At 43.2% G+C, this 19,744-nt stretch overlaps 1 protein-coding gene across 2 annotated transcripts in view; it reads right to left on the reverse strand.

The window, feature by feature from the left end:
* CNTNAP5 (contactin associated protein family member 5) overlaps positions 1-19,744 on the reverse strand; it is a 970,694-nt gene that overhangs the window by 403,285 nt on the left and 547,665 nt on the right. For both annotated transcript variants that reach the window (XM_065927810.1, XM_065927809.1), the window contains exons 9-10: positions 5,490-5,639; positions 2,581-2,752 (exon numbers count right to left, since the gene is read on the reverse strand). In XM_065927810.1, the coding sequence (XP_065783882.1) occupies positions 2,581-2,752; positions 5,490-5,639 (322 nt within the window). The remainder of the gene's footprint in view (positions 1-2,580; positions 2,753-5,489; positions 5,640-19,744) is intronic.

The following is a 19,744-nucleotide window of genomic DNA, read 5'->3' on the forward strand; positions in this document are numbered from 1 at the left end:
TGACATTTGGATATATTTTCATCAAAAGCATATATTAAAGGTAAGAAATTTGAAAATCAAAGTTATTTTTGATGTGTTTTCACAAAATTTTCTTCTGAAGTGTTAAAGCCCACTGTTACAAATAAAAGATAAAATAGGAATCAGTTAATGAAAACTAATATTTTGAATCAAAATGATTTAAAGTGTCTAATGTTTTAAAATATCCATTGAATTTCATTAAACCTTACTAAATTTTTCTTAAAAAAACTACAGCCAGACTGTTCTCTAGCTCCTTGTGTCCCCACAAACCCCACCTCCACCCCAAGCGGCAGGCTCCTTGAAGGCACAACTTCCCTCACACTTGTCCTTAAATCAGGCTCACACTGATTAGCACGTTAAAAATAAAATGCAGAACTCAGAAACCACCTGTTTTTCTAACCCCAGCCCCCTTGCCACCAAATGTTAAATATAAGTTCAAGAAATAATTAATTAAGCAAAGCCTTTTACCAGTTTCCCTTCTGTTACAGAGACTGTCTGGTAAATCAAGAAAAATGTCCCATTTCCCCACTAAACTAAACACAATCCCTTATTATACAATTAACCAAAACACTATTGTATGTAATACAATTATACAGTCTACAATTACACAAAAGTAATGATGCAAAGTAGATGGCGATGGCGTCCCATGTAATCAAAAATAATGAAAGCACCCTCAGTTAGAAATTAACTTATCATAAGAGATCCCTGTTGATAAATGTTCCATCGATCTACACTTTGCAAAAGGCTATCCTGGCTGATGAAGTGGGACACCCCCCAACCCCTTATCATTAATAACGACTATAGGAATGACAACCATTCTGTGAGATATCTTTTATTTTGAGATCTCTAAACTAGCACATTCTAATGAAGCCTGCGTTTTATTACCCACTTTTCCAGCTGGCCAAATAGGAAAAAAATGAAGCGGAAGAGCCTGGTAGTCTGTGTGATTTGTTGACAATCCCATGCGGAGTGGTTTTAACAGAGAAACATGCATATAAAGTTCCACCGAATTCTATCAGTCATTCCGAGCATGGGAGGAGCTTATGGTCTGCAGAGCTGATTTCTGTGACGCTCAGCACAGGCACCTCCTACTCCTCATCATTGTTCCCCTGGACTGGGGCAGTGGCCTCCCTGCCTTTTGGCTGGTTCTTTTCCAATGCATCCCTCTCACTCTTCCTGAAAACTCTTTTTACCAAACAAGTCTGACTGCCTTCCTTCTAGAGTCTTCCTAGGGCATCAGGCTAAATGCCATACGCATGCAAAGCTCTTTATAACTGACACCCATCCCCAGCCATATTCACATCATATGCTCTATCACCATGACCTATATTTTATGGAATCGAAGGCACCATTCACTGTAACACATGACATTATTTTACAGGCTCCTAAGAAAAATAAACGGCCAATTAAACTACTATAAACCTTCAAAGGTAAGAGGCATCCCAATATTAGAGGTTTTTAAATGAAAACTAAGAGTCATGGGTAGAGGAAAGGCTTGAAAACCATGATCCCCCTATTTCTATGGCATTTTGCATGCCACGTCCTTCCAACTGATGAATTACCGTCACCCCTGCCCTCAAGCCAAGCCTGCCCATCTTGTCGGACTCAGCTCAGCACCACTTCCTGGACGCTCTCCTGACCCCCACTGCCACGGTCATAGATCTCACAAATAAAGGTGTACTTCTTGGTCATTGGTAGCATTTTATGGCGATGTCTAATTAACTCCTTGAAACATAAGCAGAGGCTCTGTACCAGCAACACAGAGGCAAACACTGAACATGTGTTGCTAACTCGTTCAGCCAAGAGTGTCTTGGCCTGGGGAGTAGCACTGGCAGAAGGAAGGAGATGAAGTGCTAGCGAAGACACATGGACCACACGATTAGCTCTGCTGAAAATTCAGAGCCCCTCCTCTTTCATTTCCTGCAACGTGTCTCTGAATCTCTTATTCAAAACCTCATATTTAGAAACATCAAATAGAAGAGGAGCTAGAGCCCAGGAGAAATGAAGAGGGAAAGGGAAGTCTTGCTAAATTTGTTAAGTTGTGGAGCAGAAATGCTGCTCTCTGTCCAGGGTCTGGTCTCCTCTTGTAGAAGAAGCAGTGGGTTAAGCGTGGTAACAGCAAAGGTCAGGCTTCCAGGGAGTCACCGAACTCCTGGACACTGTCAAAACCTCTGTTACAGGAATCCCAGAGGGCTTCATTTCATCTGTCTGTGTGAACGGACACACACTGCTATTCCTAACTGCAATTCCTCCCTCCTTTTCACTTCCCTCTTAACTTCAAAGTAATCAAATGTTGTTTACGCATAAAATTTTAATCCTTTCACAAATTTGTATTTTGATTTAATTTGCATATCCCATTTACTGCAAGTGAAACTCAACTTATTTAAAACATTTTTCCCTGGGCCTGAAATCCTTTCAGAAATATATTCCATTAGGCGACTCAATTATATCTAATGTGGCTGATGTCAGTGGATTCGAACTTTGGTGAAAGAAGTTCATATTTAGAACAGTGAGAATGGGAAGGCGGTGGGAGAACAGAGGACGAGAAGAGACAATAATTACCTGTCTTTGATGCTACACAGATCAATGTGTAAATCACTAAAATTCCCCAGGGAACCTTGCAGAACTGAAATGAGGTCCTTGGGCTGGTTATCAATAAAGATGAGCCTCATGCAGCCTTGGAAAGCCTTAATGGGATTTAAACATTGGGAATCGGTGAGATTGTCAGGGCACCCTGTGGGACAGAGAAAAAAAATTAAGAAGAATACTGAAATGATCAGTCATTACTTTAGTGACCTATTGACAGAAGACCTTGAGGTCTAATTATTTCAATGTTTTTTCATTCACAGCAATGCACACATTTTTTTGTTGTAAATCTTAGCTTTCTCAGAGATGGGAAAAAACTGGTACAAAATGAGGCATACTTAATCACTGCATAGAACAGAAAACAAAATGTGTTACAGGGGATACTGATCCCATTGCATTTATCTCATTCTTATTTCTTTTTTCCCTATTTGTAAGCCATTTGCTAATGTTTTCTGTGGTATGCTTCACTCAGCCCAAGAAAGCAACATATCATAACTACTTGGGAATTTCAGTTCCGTCTTGAAAACACACTTTTAAATGCACAATTCAATTCCGAATTACACATTCAAAGAAAATTATGCTTTGGGTAAGAACAGTAGCAGAGTAATTGTCTGGTTAATTGTCAGCATTATCAGGTTTAGTTCCTGAGAAAAGTATATACAGGAATGTAACTGGAATTTTGAAGTGATATTCAAAGCGAACCCAAATGCTAAAGGAACTAAGAGTTTCAATGCACACTTACAGGGCTGTAATTACATACATGAAAGTTTAACGCCACGCCTTTTTAAAGGGTGTTGTTTTAAAAATATGCATCACACTGATTGGGCATAGCTTGCAACCAGAGAATAACTACTTTGCATTGCCAGGTATAGAGTCACAGACGCACATGGGTGCCCGTGCTCTTTATAAACTCCATTCCAACGGTTTTAATAGGTTCAGAGCATATGGGAATGCAAGCTTGAAAACATGGCAATAACCCATAAATAACTGGGAATTATTTCAGCCATCTCTAATAGACAGTCACTGCTGGGCTGAAGCCCAGCAGCTGGTTAAGAGCTCACAGGCACACTATAAAATGAAGAGAGACGCTACAACTTCTAATTGAAGCTGTAGAGAGAATTTATGTAAGTTGACGATTATTACTCAAACTCATTTTTCACTTGCCTTAAGTTTACAGTCTACGTGTGGGGTGTTTGTTTAAACACTGTTCAGATCTCAGATAAATCTTCCCTCCTCAGCCTGGAGTCTCATAAGACCCAAGTCTAAAAACACTTCTACTGAGGGAAGGGAGCTATTTTGCCTTTGAGGCATTTCGGATGCTTAAGTCACATAATTAATTCAACATTATTTCCCCCAGAAATAAATGTAAGATTGCTTTATTCTGTGTCAATGAAACATTGCATATGATGCGAAATTATACATTCTGTGAGATTTACTTTGGGGCCCACGAGACCCTTCTTTTGCCATCTTTAGGGTACATCCTTCTGCGGTCACTAGTGGGTCACGGGGACTCAGATTTAAGGTTAAATCCTGCTTCCACTACTCACACAAGTTATTCATCTCTGTAAACGCCAGTGTTACTATCTATAAAATGGAGCTAAAATTATCTACCCCATAAGTTATTGCCTGAATTAAACGATGTAAGACACATAAAACATTTACAGAGGATGAAAATGTTCCCTTTCTAAAGGAATTTGTTATCTGGGCACATATGGAGATTTGGAGTGAAGGACAGAGGCTCTGGGTCCTAAAATCAAACCACAAAGGAAACACTCCACTCAGCTTCCCTCCCAGGACACCCGATGTGTACATTGCCTCTGTGCAAAGTCCCTTTTATATTTCAAAGATAACCCCATGTCAGTGGTATGAAAGAAGAGATTTACAAATTGTATTTCAGAGACTGTACTTTTTACAGGATACTTCTCTTTAGACCAGGTCCAACAGATGCCCATATTTACAAAAGGTGAAACCAGTCTGCCCATTCTAATGTAGAAAGCAGGATGCTGTAGGTTTAACCTTGACCTCACTGAACTCTCCCAGCAATTCTGCTTTGTTTCCCCACATCCTGGATAAGGAAGTTCAGGGTGCCTTACTCAAGGTCAGACAGCTACTGAGATTAATCACTCGTTAAAGACTGTTTCTATAATACCAACAATTGACAAAGTAGGCATGGATATTTTTAATGAAAAAATACCCTTAAAATTCAATAAAAATACACATATACTATAAAAATAAAGCCTAATTATTTATTTCTCCTGCTTACCAGATTGCCCTTGCCTTTTCATATTTGTCAAGTTTCCTAGCATTGGCGGGGTTCGGGGGCGGGGAACTGCTCTTCGTGGAGCTATAAACTCATGGCCCTTCTGGGTCTTCCCTCTAGCTCCCTTCCATAAGCATGGCCTCCAGGGATGTGAGGAAGGGATGGGTAGGAGATTAAGAAAGCAAATCAGCTGAGAAGTGATGGAGAAAGCTGAGGATGCTCGTTGGACATTCCCATCTGGATTTTTTTCTCTTTCAGGTACTGCTGACTCTCGGTAGACTTTCTCCGAGCTTTCAACTGAGTTTCTCCTCTGGAATATGATCACAGTTTGGCATGGCTACAAAAATCTCCTTTGGATGTGTTACATAACACCAGCTCTTATAGTTAGATTTTTTTTTCCCCTTCAGCACTGACCTAGATAATTTGTACAGCTCTGAAAAGTTTGCTTCTCATTATTTTGAGCTTGAGGATAGGGATGTGTGGGGTGTGTGTGTGTGTGTCTGTATGTGTGTATATATATTGGGAGAATGGTCAATTTGACACAGAAAGAATCATTGTGGTGAAATCAGTGCCCACTGCATTCTCCCTCCCTCCTTTTTTCAACCTCAAAAGCTGGGGAATTTACCTCCAAAGTAGTAGCGATTTCCAGAATAAATCTGCATCCTGCTGGTGTCCTGAGCCGGGGATGCTGCATCGTTATCCAGCGTGAGAGTGATGCGGTTCCTTCTGGCATTGATGCTAACTGAATGCCACAAACCGTCATTCAAGTCCCTTCCTGCAAAAAACACAGGGAGGGCAAGCGTAGTGATGATTGACTCAGGCGGGTTTGCAAAGAGTAAGGGAAGTTCCCTTGCCTGCTGCGGTCCATGTACATACTTAGAGTGGACACTCTCTTCATTTTGCTGCTTCCCGGGAGTCATCTTCTTCTTTTTACCATTTAATTCTATTGTTTTCTTTTTAAAACGGGAGCTGAACCATGGAATATACCCTCACACTAGGTCTCAGAGCCTAGGAAGAGGATTATCAGATATCTCACAACTATCCACAGTGTTCAGCCTGCATGCTTGCAGTAAAACAGATAGTACAGTTAACACGTTTCTGCCCAAGAGCCTTTCTTTTAATCAATACAATGGAAATAAGGTCATTAAAACCTGTAAGTTGCTTTCCACTCAGGCCTTCAGTTGCCTAGATCTCAGGTGGTTCTGCTGGTAACTTGGGAAAAGAGTAACCCCTGACTTGGACAATAAGTCGGTGAGATGGAATGCAAAAGACTGTGAGGTGCCACTCATTATCATGGCTGTGCTGTAACGTTTTCATTAGAGAAAGGGCAACGATGCAGAGAAGGGCCTTCCATCTCAAGTGCCGAGGGACACTGAGAAGAAATGACAAGTTGGGAGGAGCTTCGAGCAAATATTCACAATGTACTATGCTATAAAACCAACTCACCTATGCCTAAAATAAAGGGGGTTGCTTAATCACTTCTAATATGTTTGGTTTGGGGAAAAAAAAGGGCAAAACCTCATCATATACTACAAAGCTATAGAAAACAGTTATTGACTTATTGATATATAAATTCAGAGTCAAAAGATTTAAAAGAAAAGAAACAAAAAATTCAAAATGTTCCCAGTGATTTTTAATCTCTGAGTAGTGTAGAATTACAGGCAATTTTAGTTTTGTCACACTTTTCTAAACATGGTATATATATTTTTTAGTAAAATAAATCTGCTTTTAGAGGCAAAAGTGAACGAGGAAAGCTGGAGATTCCAATGATACACTAGGCAGAGAAGCCTTCTGTTGAAAGGGAGATAACAGACTAGTTTAATTCCAGTCTTTTTCCTTAACTAATTATGTGACACTGGCTGAGACACCTACCTTCCCAAGCTCTGGTTTTATCTCCTATAAACATAATTCTTACTCTGTATCATTGGTAAGGGATCCACTGAGATCAGGCAGGAAAGCTCCCAGGGTAAGTAGGTTGTTGGCATAGTGGGTGTTTATTTATAGCATATATCTCTTGTTCTTTTGCCCTGGAAGCCTTTGACTCACACTACACCACACTGCCAACCTCCTTTGTTGAGGAAAGTGCCTTGGGAATTAGTTACAAGGGTTTCAACTATTTCCTACAAAACTGTTAGTGTTACCCGCCCAGTTGTGTCCAACTCTGTAACCCCATGGGCTGTGGCCCGCCAGGCTCCTCTGTCCATGGAATTCTTCAGGCAAGAATACTGGAGTGGGTTGCCATTTCTGGAGGGGATCTTCTTGACCCAAGGATTGTACCCATATCTCCTGCATTGGCCGGCAGATTCTTTACCATCTGATCCATCAGGGAGGCCCTCCTACAAAATGTTTATCATCTATTAAGGCACAGTCTGTGCAAAGTGTTCACTGAAAGAAACATAGTCCTAATACCTAGTCCGGTCAGAAAGATGTGTTTATAACCAGAGCAGAGAGTCACCCATTTCTTCACTCACCACACCGGTGTTGTACCCTACTACGCACCAAGTTACCTGCCTTTCCTCATTGACTCAGTTTTCCTCCCCTGCAAAATAGGGAGAATGATTGTACTTCTAGGCTCTTGGGAGAATTATATCCATTAATATAGTAGGACCTGTAGGACAGTACCTGTCACATGGTAGACAATAATGTTCCCTACAACAAAAAACAGAACAGCAACCATAAAACGCATGCCTCTCCCTCACCCCTGCATTTGGGAGAGTGGACAATCACTCCATCTGGGATAATCCACAATTAGACGGAAGAGACTTAGGCAAAAAGGCTTAAAATACTGCCCTTGGAAAATTGCAGGCTAGTGGCTTAGAGAAGCAAGCAGACAACAGCCCCACTTGCAGTTCTGAGTGAATCAGTAGTACAGGGATACAGAAGAAAGACCTGACTCAATATAAGGGTCTCAAAAATACTTCACAGAAAAAGTGGTGACAATTTTTGGAAGCTGTGAAAACTGAGCAAGAGTTTCTCATTTCTCAAGAGTTCCAGGAGCCAGAGAGTCTAAGGTCTAGACTGAAACGTACAAGACAGCAGGGCAGTAGATAGGGAGAGCGTCTGGTTACCCAGGGACCCCGTGTACCAGGCTGAGGAAGTGCTTCACCATTGTCCTGGGACAAAGAATCCTGGGGGACACTTCACCCAAGATTCTATCAGAATCTCTGGGCAAGGGACCTTGGGCATCTGCATTTTTTAAAAGTCCCTTGAGTGATTCTAACGTGCAGCCAGGAATGAAATCACTGATCTAAAATCTGGTGGCTCAGTAATAAAGAATCCACCTGCCAATGCAGGAGATGAGGGTTTGATCCCTGAGCTGAGAAGATTCCCGTGGAGGAGGAACTGGCAACCCACTCCAGTTCCTTGCCTAGGAACTCCCACGGACAGAGAAGCCTAGCAGGCCCACGGGGTCACAGAAGAGTCAGCTACAACTTAGCGACTACACAAGAACAACGTCAGCACGGGGATGGCCCGGCTGGAGGCAGGCAATCAGAGACGCTGCTGGCCGACGGTGGGGACGAGGAGGAGCAGGAACGGAAGCAGAACGGGGCAGGGGCTGACGTGGGCACAGGCCCCGGGGGACAGAACGATGGGGGTCTCAGGCAAAGCAGCAGCCGTGAAAACGGAGAGGCAGGGACGGACAGGAGCTATTCTGGAGCTCAGTCTTTACACTGCCCACTGGGAGAGTCCCTGAGAGACCAGCTGGGGGGAGAGCACTGAAATCAGACCAGCGGACTGCAGGGCCTCCCAGAAAGCCTCCTAAAGAGCCCTTGCCCCGAGCCATCCGACGGCCACAGAAGCTGCCCCCGGGAAAGTCCAGCACCCGCGGGAAGCCCAGCTGTGATACACGCGGGCAGCTGTGCCCCATCTGCTCCGAATAACCAGATGGAAGGGCCAGCTCCCTCCCAGCCGGTGTTCACTGCAGCCCTGAACATGTGCCTGGGGCGGAGAGGAGAACACAGGAGCTGCTCAGCCTGGAGGCCCTGCTTCCCCCCAAAAGGCCAGTGGGGTCCAGCAGCAGGGATTCTGCTAATGAGGCAGAGGGCCTGTCAGGGGTTTCCTGGTGCTGAACATGCGACTTCTGTCGGGGGCGTTGGGCGGCATAGCCAGTGGTGGGTCTTTACTCCTTTTACTGCCATTTGCATACCAATTTAAATACCTCTGCATAACAGATGAGATTTCATTTCAGGTAAGCCATAGACTAGGCTAGAAGGGAGTCAGATAGGGGGAAAATAGCCCCTAAAGTGAAAAAAAGTTAAAGTCTCTCTGTCACGTCTGACTCTGAGACCCCACAAACTGTAGCCCACCAGGCTCCTCTGTCCGTGGAATCCTCTAGGCAAGAATACTGGTAGTGGCAGCCATTCCCTTCTCTAGGGGATCTTCTCTACCCAGGGATCCAACCCAGGTCTCCCTCACTGCAGGCAGATTCTTTACCATCTGAGCCACCAAAAAATATCCTCTAAGCGCCCAGCTAAACGTTAGGGACACAGTAGGGAAGAAGATACAGCAGAGGTCAGGGGGACTGTGCAGTCTAATTACAGACGCATCGTCAGGTAACCGTCCAGGCGCGTCGTCAGGTCACCGTACAGACGCACCATCGCGTCACCGTCCAGGCGCGTCGTCGGGTCACCGGACGGGCACATCGTCGCGTCACCATACGGGAGCACCGTCGCGTCACCGTCCAGACGCACCGTCGGGTCACCGTCCAGGCGCGTCCTCGGGTCACCGTACGGACGCACCGTCGGGTCACCGAACGGACATACCGTCAGGTCACCGGACAGGCGCACCGTCGGGTCACCTCACAGACGCTCTGTCGCGTCACCGTACAGGTGCGTCGTCGGGTCACCGGACGGGCGCACCGTCGCGTCACCGTCCAGGCGCGTCGTCGGGTCACCTTACGGAAGGCACTGGGCTGAGGAAGAGGTGTGCTCAGTTTGGAGGCAGGACTGGACCTGGGGCTGCGGCTGCAGCTTGCATGTTCTGGCTTGGGGTCTCCACCCTTCCGCAGGTCACTATCTGTCTTTAAAAGCTTCAGGTTACAAGAAGGGTTTGCTGGGTTGGTGAGTTGTTTTCTTTTCCTTTTCTTTCTGGTCTGCTTTTCCTTTTGATTTGATCTCTTTTGATTTTTTCCTACAAGATCCCTAGTCCCTGCAGGGGGAGCCTGTGTGAAATCTTAGCTCTTACAGGCAAATTATGCGAACGGTGGTTGCTGCTGCTGACCACACAAAGGGATCACCTGGGGAGCTTTTGAAAAGACAGGCCCCTGAGCCCCACACCAGGTTAATTAAGGCAGACTTATGGGGTGGCCGCAGGCCTTGGAAGTTTCAAAGATTCCCAGAGATTCAGTTGTGCAGCCTGAGTTGAGAAGTAATCCATGAGAGGTTTCAAAAGAGGAAAGAAAAGAAGCTGAGAAAAACAAGACCAGCTCTGAAGAGCTGACCTGGGCACAGATTCCAGGGCGAGTGAAGTGGCAGATCTCTCTCCAAATATCCGCTTCTCCCTGGGCTGTCTGTCCCTCTCCTTCTGTTAATGGATCCAAAATAACACCCCTGGAGCCTCTTCAAAGTTTTTTTTTTTTTTAAGAACATTCTATTAAAGGTACAGGTTTAAGTGTTATTAATTATTCACAAATTAGGGAAAATCAATTCTATCAGGTTACTTTCCTCCAGAAACTTCTCTAAGATAAACAGGTCTGAGAAAAATAGAAATTTTCAGTGAAGGGGACGGAAAAGCATTGCCCTTGAGGAGAGGAACCTCCTTGGGGAAATTCCTCTGGGCATAGAAGTAAAGGATTTTTAGGGCCACTTTGGGGCGATTTAAAAGCTGAGGCTTAAAAGGTGGGGCTTGGGTTCTGCAATGATTGTTGGATGATAACAAACATAAAACTTCTGAACTTTAAAGTGATATTAAATAATATTTGTCATCTCCCAGACTGGCAAAGAATAGAAAAAATATATATACTTTATTATAGTGGATATAGAGGAATCAGGCAATCTCAAAGGTTGGTATATTCTATCTAGGTCTAGAAGGCAGTATACCAACAAGTATCAAAAACCCTAAAAATATAACACCTCATTTCCACGAATTTTATTTCGAAGAATCAATCCTAAAATAATAATAAAACTGCAGTCGAGGTTTATGGTAAAAAGAGTTCATGACATCGTTTATAATATCATTTATGATAGCAAAAATTCACAATTGTTAATATTTCCAACAGCAATAATTTAGGTAAATCAGATGTATTATATTCGATAATACAGAATGCAACCCTGAATGTTTGCTTTTCTATATGAATTTTAGTATAATGCAATTAATGCCATAAAATAAACTATTATGTTACTATAGAGATTATATTAAATTTATAACTAGGGGAGAAATGATATCTTTATAATGCTGTTATCCATTCAAGAATGGGATATCTTTTTACATTTGTCCAACTATTATTCAGTGCCTTTCATGAGTGTTTGAACATTTTTCTTGTATGGTGTTGCACATCTCTTGTCAAATTAAATCCAAAGTATTTCACCTTCTTTGTCACTACTGTAAATGAAAGTTTCACTACCATTAATAATAATAATATGAAATATAATGTAGTCATTAAAATCATAATTCCAAGAGTGGTAGTGATATCCTAGTAGGCAAAATATAGCAGGTAGGGTTTTGCTCCCGTTTTGTTAAAACTGACAACAAACAGAAAACAGGGAATTAGCTCGAATGAGAGAATCACGGGTCCTTTTCTTACGTAAAGTCCTGGAATTCGTAAAGTTTCTAAAAATGTGCAGCATTTGGAATTATTTTTTAATACTATCAAACTGTTCAGGCTGAGATAAAGGAGAGGAAATGTTTTCATTCTTTTCCACTTCTCCCTCCACCCCACCCCCTCCCCTCATTATTGACAGTAACTGCTTCCTAGTTCCAGAATTCAGCCTAAGGCAGTGGTATAAGAGGTATCTCACTGAGAGGGTTAAGGAGGTTTAGAAGGGTTTCTTCATTAATTAAAAAAAAAAGACACTTTCCATCCTTGCAACTGAACTTGCAGATGAAATGTGAAACATGGCCCAATTGTAAAAACAGCTAATAATACACACTATCACTGCTGAATATCTACAAAGAGCTAGGCACTTTGAATACGTAATTCCTAATTCGCACAACATTCCCAGAAGCCAAGTTTTAGGGCCCTCATGTTACACGTGCTAGAACAGAATTGGAGAGGCTGCCAGGGTCCTGTGGCTACTGTGGCGGCAGAGCCAGAATTCGAACCCGGGGCTCGGGCACCCAGGGGTCGGACACCCAGGCTGTTGGGCACCCAGGGGTCGGACACCCAGGCTGTTGGGCACCCAGGGGTCGGGCACCCAGGCTGTTGGGCACCCAGGGGTCGGACACCCAGGCTGTTGGGCACCCAGGGGTCGGGCACCCAGGCGGTTGGGCAGCCAGGCGGTTGGGCACCCAGGCTGAGCGCCTTCTGCTCCCTGCACTGCAGAGCAAACCCTGCTTTGCTCCAGAATCACTCTGACGGCCAGTTACCACCACCTCTATCTTCTGCTGTGGAATTCAACTCTACTTTTATTTAGTTATATTTCTGAAACAGTTTTATTGAGGTAAAACTCACAGACTATACAATCTGTCTGTGTAAAAGCACCGCTCAGTGTTTTTAGTGTAGTCACAGTCAGGCTACCACTACAATTACCTTTAAAGTGTTCGGAGCCCCAAAGAAAGCTGTAACCTTAGCTGTCAGTCTCCAGTCGCCTGAATCCCCCACCTCCAGCTGGGCCAGCCCTAATCTGCTTTCTGTCTCTGTGGACTTGCCTGCTGAGATTTCCTATAAATGAAATAATACGTTATGTCTCCTTTGGTACTGGCTTCTTTTGCTTCACATCATGTTTTCAGGGTTCCTTCTAGGTAGCAGCTTGTATCCGTCTATCTGTATCAGTCCGTCTGTCTACCTGTATGGCTGAATGTTGTTGCATTGTGTGGACAGACCACGTTTTGTTTATCCTTTTGCCAGCTGATGGACATTGGGGTCACTTGCACTTTGCTGATGTTATGAATAATGCCGCCATGAACATTCCCGCACAGATTTGTGTGTGGACTTACGTCTTTAATTCTCTGAGGTGTGCACCTAGGAGCCGGACAGCTGAGTCCGGCTGAGTCTCTCCACGTGTAACCTTCTGAGGAGCTGTTTCAATATTTCCTAAGTAACTGCACCACTTCTGTTCCCACAAGGCAACCTTCCCTTTGACAAGATTGAGTTCAAACTTTAGTTCCCTCCTTTCATGGAACTTCAAGATTCTATTGAATTAAAGCACAGTTCAACTTTTGTTTCTCAAAATGTCCACTTAGATCTGACCTTGGCCCATTTCAACTTTAATTTTATTTTTCTAGATAAATATCATTACCAAGCATCTTGTGTGTTTTTAATACCTTTTTACAATGAGACCTTCACAACAATTAATAGTTCACACTTATTAAGACTGAGAGTCAAGGTGACTAAGCAGTATTTCGACAGCCTGAATCTTTTTTTTATCAGTAAGGTTTTTGCCTTGGGAGGGAGTAGAATTTCTCACATTTGGGACAGGATAATTCTTTGTTGGGGGTGTGGTGTCCTGTACTATGCTTTTCTATAGGGTGTTTAGCAGCATCCCTGACTCCTGGGATGCCCCCATCCCCAGCACCAAAGACATCATCAGACATGGAGTTATATAAGCTGTTTGCATATTTTAGAAATTAACCCCTTCTCAGTCACAGATATTTTCTCCCATTCTGTAGCTTGTCTTTTCATTTTGTTTGTGGTTTCCTCTGCTGTACAAAAGCTTTTAAGTTTAATTAGGTCCCCTTTGTTTATTTTTGCATTTATTTTCATCACTCTAGGAGATGGATCCAACAAACATTACTGCAGTTTATGTCAAAAAGTGTCCTGCCTATGTTTTCCTCTAGGAGATATGGATTAACACATATATACTATGATATATAAAAAGACAACCAACAAGCGCCTGCTATATAGCAGACACAGGGAACTATATTCAATACCCTGCAATAACCTATAATGGGGAACAATCTGAAAAAGAATATATATACGTGTGTGTGTGTATGTATACTATATGTAACTTGGCTGTATACCTAAAATTAACACCATGTTGTAAATCACCTATAATGCAATTAAAAATGAATAAAGGGAAAAAAGAATACCACCACCAACCTCAGAGTTTTACAAAAATGAAATGTATATGAATATGCTTGTGTGTTAGTAGCTGTTGTCTCTGATTCTTTTCAACCCCCTGGACTGTAGCCCACCTGCAGGCTCCTCTGTCAGTGGAACTCTCCAGGCAAGAACACTGGAGTGGGGAGCCATTCCCTTCTCCAGGGGACCTTCCTGACTCTCTCCAGGCAAGAACACTGGAGCGGGTGGCCATTCCCGCTCCCAGGGGATCTTCCTGACCCAGGGATCAAACCCAGGTCTCCTGTATTGCAGGCAGACTCTTTACTGTCTGAGCCACCAGGGGAATATACTTAGCACGTTATTTGGCCATACTGAAAGACTATACATTTAGGTTTGTGCTTTAAAAAAACAAAGTCATCACCAGACACTGCCAGAAGTCCCCTGCATGAAAATGTGGGACTGGGCGGTCAGGGTGGATGGGACGGGAACATTTCCCTTGTTGAGAATCACTGGTTTCAAGGAATAACTGGAGGTTGTGAGTTTCAGAAAGCAGGCACTTGATTTCTGTCTGTTTCACCCCCTTTTCTTATCTCATTCTCAGTCCAGTTCCCAACAGGTCTTTGCATTTCAGGCTTCATCTGATTTCAGGGTCTCTCTTTATGGATTGAAGACAGAACCTTTGAAGTCACGTGTCTGTCCCAGCACCTCTAATCATCAGCCACAGAGCCACGCCAGGATACACAGAGCCACGCCGGGATACACAGAGCTACAGTCCAGGCCAGAGCAGTCCTGAAAACTCGATTTCCAGTCCTGGAAATAACCTATTGCAAGTCTCCCCACTGCCTTTATTCACCTGCGGCCCCTTGCTCAAGGCCCTGCCACTTATCATTTCTAACAATTTAGACAGATTTCTTAATCTCTCTCAACTCCTTCATCTGTAAAACAGAGACACAACTGCCAGACTTGACTTAGAAGTTTCTAGGCTTTATCTTCTGCAGAAAACTCAATTCAGCTGTTTTTCTGTATCCTTTCATACCAACCTTTACTTAACAATTCAAAGGTAATTTCAGTTTTTGAGAGAACAAAGTGGGGAATATCTAAATAATTGAATAAGGCAGTCTTAAAATGTCAATCATATCATAAAAGAGCATATTCTAATTATTAGCACCATTATGCCACAATTTAGGTCTTCTGTCCTCTTTTTCTTGAGTACCATTTATCCATCAATTATCAAATTCTATTAACCCTTTCCTTCATATGGTGACTTAAATTCACATATTTCTTCAAATTTCCACTCCAACTTTGATTCCATCCCCTATCAGGGAGCTGGGAATCTTTCTGATGGGTTCCCTCTTTGTCCCAGCCCCTGATCTCTTTTGGGTACAGGAAAACTTGCTAGGTTGAAGTATTGGAAGAGCAAGATTATTATTAAAACTTAACAGCAAAAATCCCTCCAGTGGGTCAACAGAGCCCAGAGAATGGAAGCCAAGTACTTATCTTGACACCTGGTGCCTCTGTAATCTGGTCCCTGTCTGTCTTTGCCATCTCATTTCTCAGTATGGCTACACAGATTTCTTACTCTAACAGGGCTAGTATATTAATTATGCCCCTAGTGAATGCACTAAGCTAACGTGCTTTTCCTCCACCCTCCACCTCACCTGAATGCTATTCTCTCTGACTATTCAGCTTCTCACTCAGCTCCTCACTATCCTCCAATGCCCAGATTTTGTCCTAGTACTTCCTCTCCTAACCTCTAGGAGCAGGAAGCTTTTTTTTTTTTTTTTAACTTCTATTGCAGTCACCTAGCATAGTACAGGATACATAAAAAGAACTGAAAGGTTGAAACAGTAAGTTAATAGAGCAGGAAATGAAAAAAGCAAGTTTTCCTAGGCCAGATCTGTACATAGAGATTTCTCCTTTTGGATTCTAAAAATATCCACTGTCTGATCTGTTCATTTAGTTCATATTATGTACTGCCTTGTACCATTAATTAACAATCCATCTCTGTAAGTGGAATCTCCTTGATGGTATTCAAAGTTCCTGGGGGTCAGAGTCTGCATGGTGATTTGGTGTTCCCCTTGGTATCAACAGAGCGACACCCTGCACTCTCCAAACGTTACTTGATTGATTGAGTGTCAGACCAGCTGACTCTCCACTGCCAAGTGTCAGCAGCTGGGTCTTCCTGGCACCTGGACCATAAATCATAGGTTAAACCTTTCCTAGTTGTGAAAGGCTGTCTCATACGTTAAGATCACCTGGATCCCAGAACCTTTGGTCAGCATCTGGAGGGAGAAGAGCTGGGTCTGACACACACTGGAGTCAGGCACAAACTGCGATGTGTTCACAGTTGGCGGCGAGGATACAGTGTCTCTAGGAGAGACGTGAGTGCTCGTTATGAAGGTCAGCCCCCTGCTGTCAGGAGGAGCCCCTCCCTGTCACCTTTAGGAGACAGCCCGGACTTTGGCGTCCCTGACCAAAACGATGCTTCATATTTTGCCTGTGCTTCTTTGTATCTGTGACAAGGCCACCTGTGGAGTCTTAGACATCCAGACCTCCTCCGGTTTCTTTCCTCTCACTGGCACATCCTTCCCTTCCTTATTTGTTTAATGAAATTCTATTCATTCTCCAAAATCGAGCTGTGCTTCCCTTGCCTCTAGGAAGCCTTCACTTTCTCAGCCTTCCTGGTCCCTCTTCTCTTATGCTCCTACTGAGTCCTAAACATCTGTCCTATTGCATTATCAGTGCTCTATACTATCCCTTTCAACAGCACCTATGAGCTTTCGGAGGCCAATCCCCCCTCAATCCCTCAGAATTGAGTACAGTACCAGCAGAGCATAGATGCTACAAAAGCTTCCTGAACTAAACTGTGTAATAGGGAAGAACAAATCTGACTCCATACTAAATCTGCTGCTTTTACTTTAACCATTGTATTCTAGAGTTAAGAATATTGCCTATAGCCTGAAATATACAGGATGGTCCAGTCTCAAGGTTCTGACCTTTAAGGCATGATACCTTTCCATTCACAGAGAATAACAGCTGTGCTGGTAGAGGTTTACAGGAACATCGTGACCTGGCCTATGTGGCTCAGAAGCAGTGGATCCCGACACCTAGAAGTTTGTAACAACCAACCACGCCCCTCCTTCACTCGGCCTTAAAAAAGATGGTTTGCTGGAAACTTTCCGGGAGTTTGAAGCTTCATGGGACACGACCCACCTGTGCTCCTTGTTTGGGCCTACAGTAAACCTTTCTCTGCTCCAAACTCCAACATTTTGGTATCGTTTGGCCTCATTGTGCCTCAGACACAGGAACATGCATTCAGTAACAGATGGAAGCAAAGTGAATCATGTGAGAGAATTATTAAAGTAGAAAACACGAAAGACTGAAGGAAATGACAACAGTTTTGACTATGAGATTATTTCCCTATTAGACTAATCTAGTTCCCGGGTTCCCTTTTGAGCAAGCTGAAGAAGAAGGTAGAGTAAGCTAAGAAATAAAACATTTCTGCCATTATTATTGAGACCTGAAAAAGCTATGGAGGCCCACAAGATCACTCCTTTAGTAAATATTCCCAACCTCTGCTTGATATCTTGAAGCTAAGGCATTGGCATTTCTCAGTTCACATACAGTGGAGTGCCTTATCAAGTGCTTCTCTTCTGAAACTTGAACTATGGGCTCCGTCAGATGGTTTGTTGAGATGGTCATGGCCCTGTGGATATCTACTAATATTTGTTTGCCCTCGCCAGTGGGATTTTCTCAACATTATCTTAGCTAAAACACAGGCATTAATGACAGCTTAACTGAAGCAGAGGGTGAGGTTCACAAAGTCATCGTGTTTATTTGATGTACAGATGGCGGTGATACACAAACAGACTCTATGAAAAAGGGCAATCTTGGGGAGTGCTCTGCAAACTCCAGGGCTGCAGATTACAGCCATCTGGTGGTAAGTATCAGTAGGGTGAGCACTTTCATCTTCATGACACAGCTCTCCCTGCCACCTCCCACCTCTGGGAGCCCCCCTGGCCTCTATCTAATTAGCATCTCCCCTGAGTATAGCTCATTCCTGGGCTTGACACATAGTGCCTCATAAAACTGTTGCAACATGGATGTTGGCTAAAAACCATCGTAAACTCTTTTTCCACTGTTAAAATGAGATCCTTCAGAAATGGTTTGGAGGTCATTTCTAGTAGTTCATTTATTCAGATGCTTGCTTATACATAAGACAAATAGTTACTGAAGGCCTCTTATAAACAAGGTATTAGACTAGGCCTTGGGAAAATAGTGGTGAGCAAGGCAGGCAGTGCTGTTGTTCCCATGAATCCTTGCATTCCATGGTGACAAAAACATTAAGCAACCAATTATAGAGAAATATGATTAATACAGGCTTCCCAGGTGGCTCAGTGGTAAGAATCCTCCTGGCAATGCAGGAGACACAGGGGGATGCACGTTTGATCCCTGAGTCAGGAAGATCCTTTGTAGTAGGAAATGCAACCCACTCCAGGATTCTTTCATAAAGAATTCTACAGACAGAGGAGCCTGGCGGGCCACAGTCCATAGGGTTGCAAAGAGTTGGACACAGCTGCACGCACGCATGCAGGTACATTATTATTATATATTATTTTTTATGAATTATCTTACTGAAGTATAGTTGGTTTAAAATAATGTGTTAATTTCTGCTACACAGCAAAGCGATTCAGTTAAACACCTACACACATTCTTTTCATATTCTTTTTCCATTATGGTTTATCACAAGATACTGAATAGAGAATACTGTCCTGCATAGTAGGACACTGTTGTTGATCCAGTCTACATACAGGTAAGTCCTGTCCATATGAATGAGTTCTGTTCTGACAGCACATTCATAAATCCAATTTGTTTATAAGTCAAAGTAACCCTAGGTACCCAAATAACACAATTGTCTATATAGTACTGTACTGTAATAGGTTTATAATACTTTAAAATACAAATAACATATAAAACAAACAGAAAAATAAAATAATTTTAATCTTACAGTACAGTACCTTGAAAAGTACGTAGTACAGTATGATAATTGCATACTGTTCTCATCTTTGAAAGTTGACAATTTGGAGGTACATATAGTTTGCACCTGCTAATCCCAAATTCCAATCCACCCCTCCCCCCTCCCCCATCCCTCTTGGCACTCACAATCTGGTCTCTATGTCTGATAATACACCTTCTATCGGGCTGAATTGTGCCCCCCCGAAATCCATATGTTGAAGTCTTACCCTGTCCTCATACCTGAGAATGTGTCTGTATTTAGAGATAAGACTCTGAAAGAAGTAATAAAGGTAAAATGAAATCTTATGAGTAGGCCCATAGCAGATATGACTTGTGTCCTCACAAGAAGAAGGCATTAGGACACAGGTGGGCACAGAGAGAGAAGATTATGTGAGGACACAGGGAGAAAGCAGCCTCTGCAAACCAAGAAGAAACCAGCCCTGACCACACCTTAAACTTCTAGCCTCAAGAACTGGAAGAAAGGAAATTTCTGATAGGTCTCCAACAGAGTGAGTCTGACTGTGATTCTATGGACTGGGGCCCATCAGGCTTCTCTATCCATGGGATTTTCCTGGCGAGAATACTGGAGTGTGTTACCATTTCCTCCTTCAGGGGATCTTCCCAACCTTGGGATTGAACCAGCATCTCCTGCCTTGTAGGCAGATTGTTTACCACTTAGCAGCTGAGGAAGCCCAATAGGTCTCCTA

This window comes from Muntiacus reevesi, chromosome 3 (assembly GCF_963930625.1).
Source record: "Muntiacus reevesi chromosome 3, mMunRee1.1, whole genome shotgun sequence".
In the NCBI taxonomy this organism is placed as follows: domain Eukaryota; kingdom Metazoa; phylum Chordata; class Mammalia; order Artiodactyla; family Cervidae; genus Muntiacus; species Muntiacus reevesi.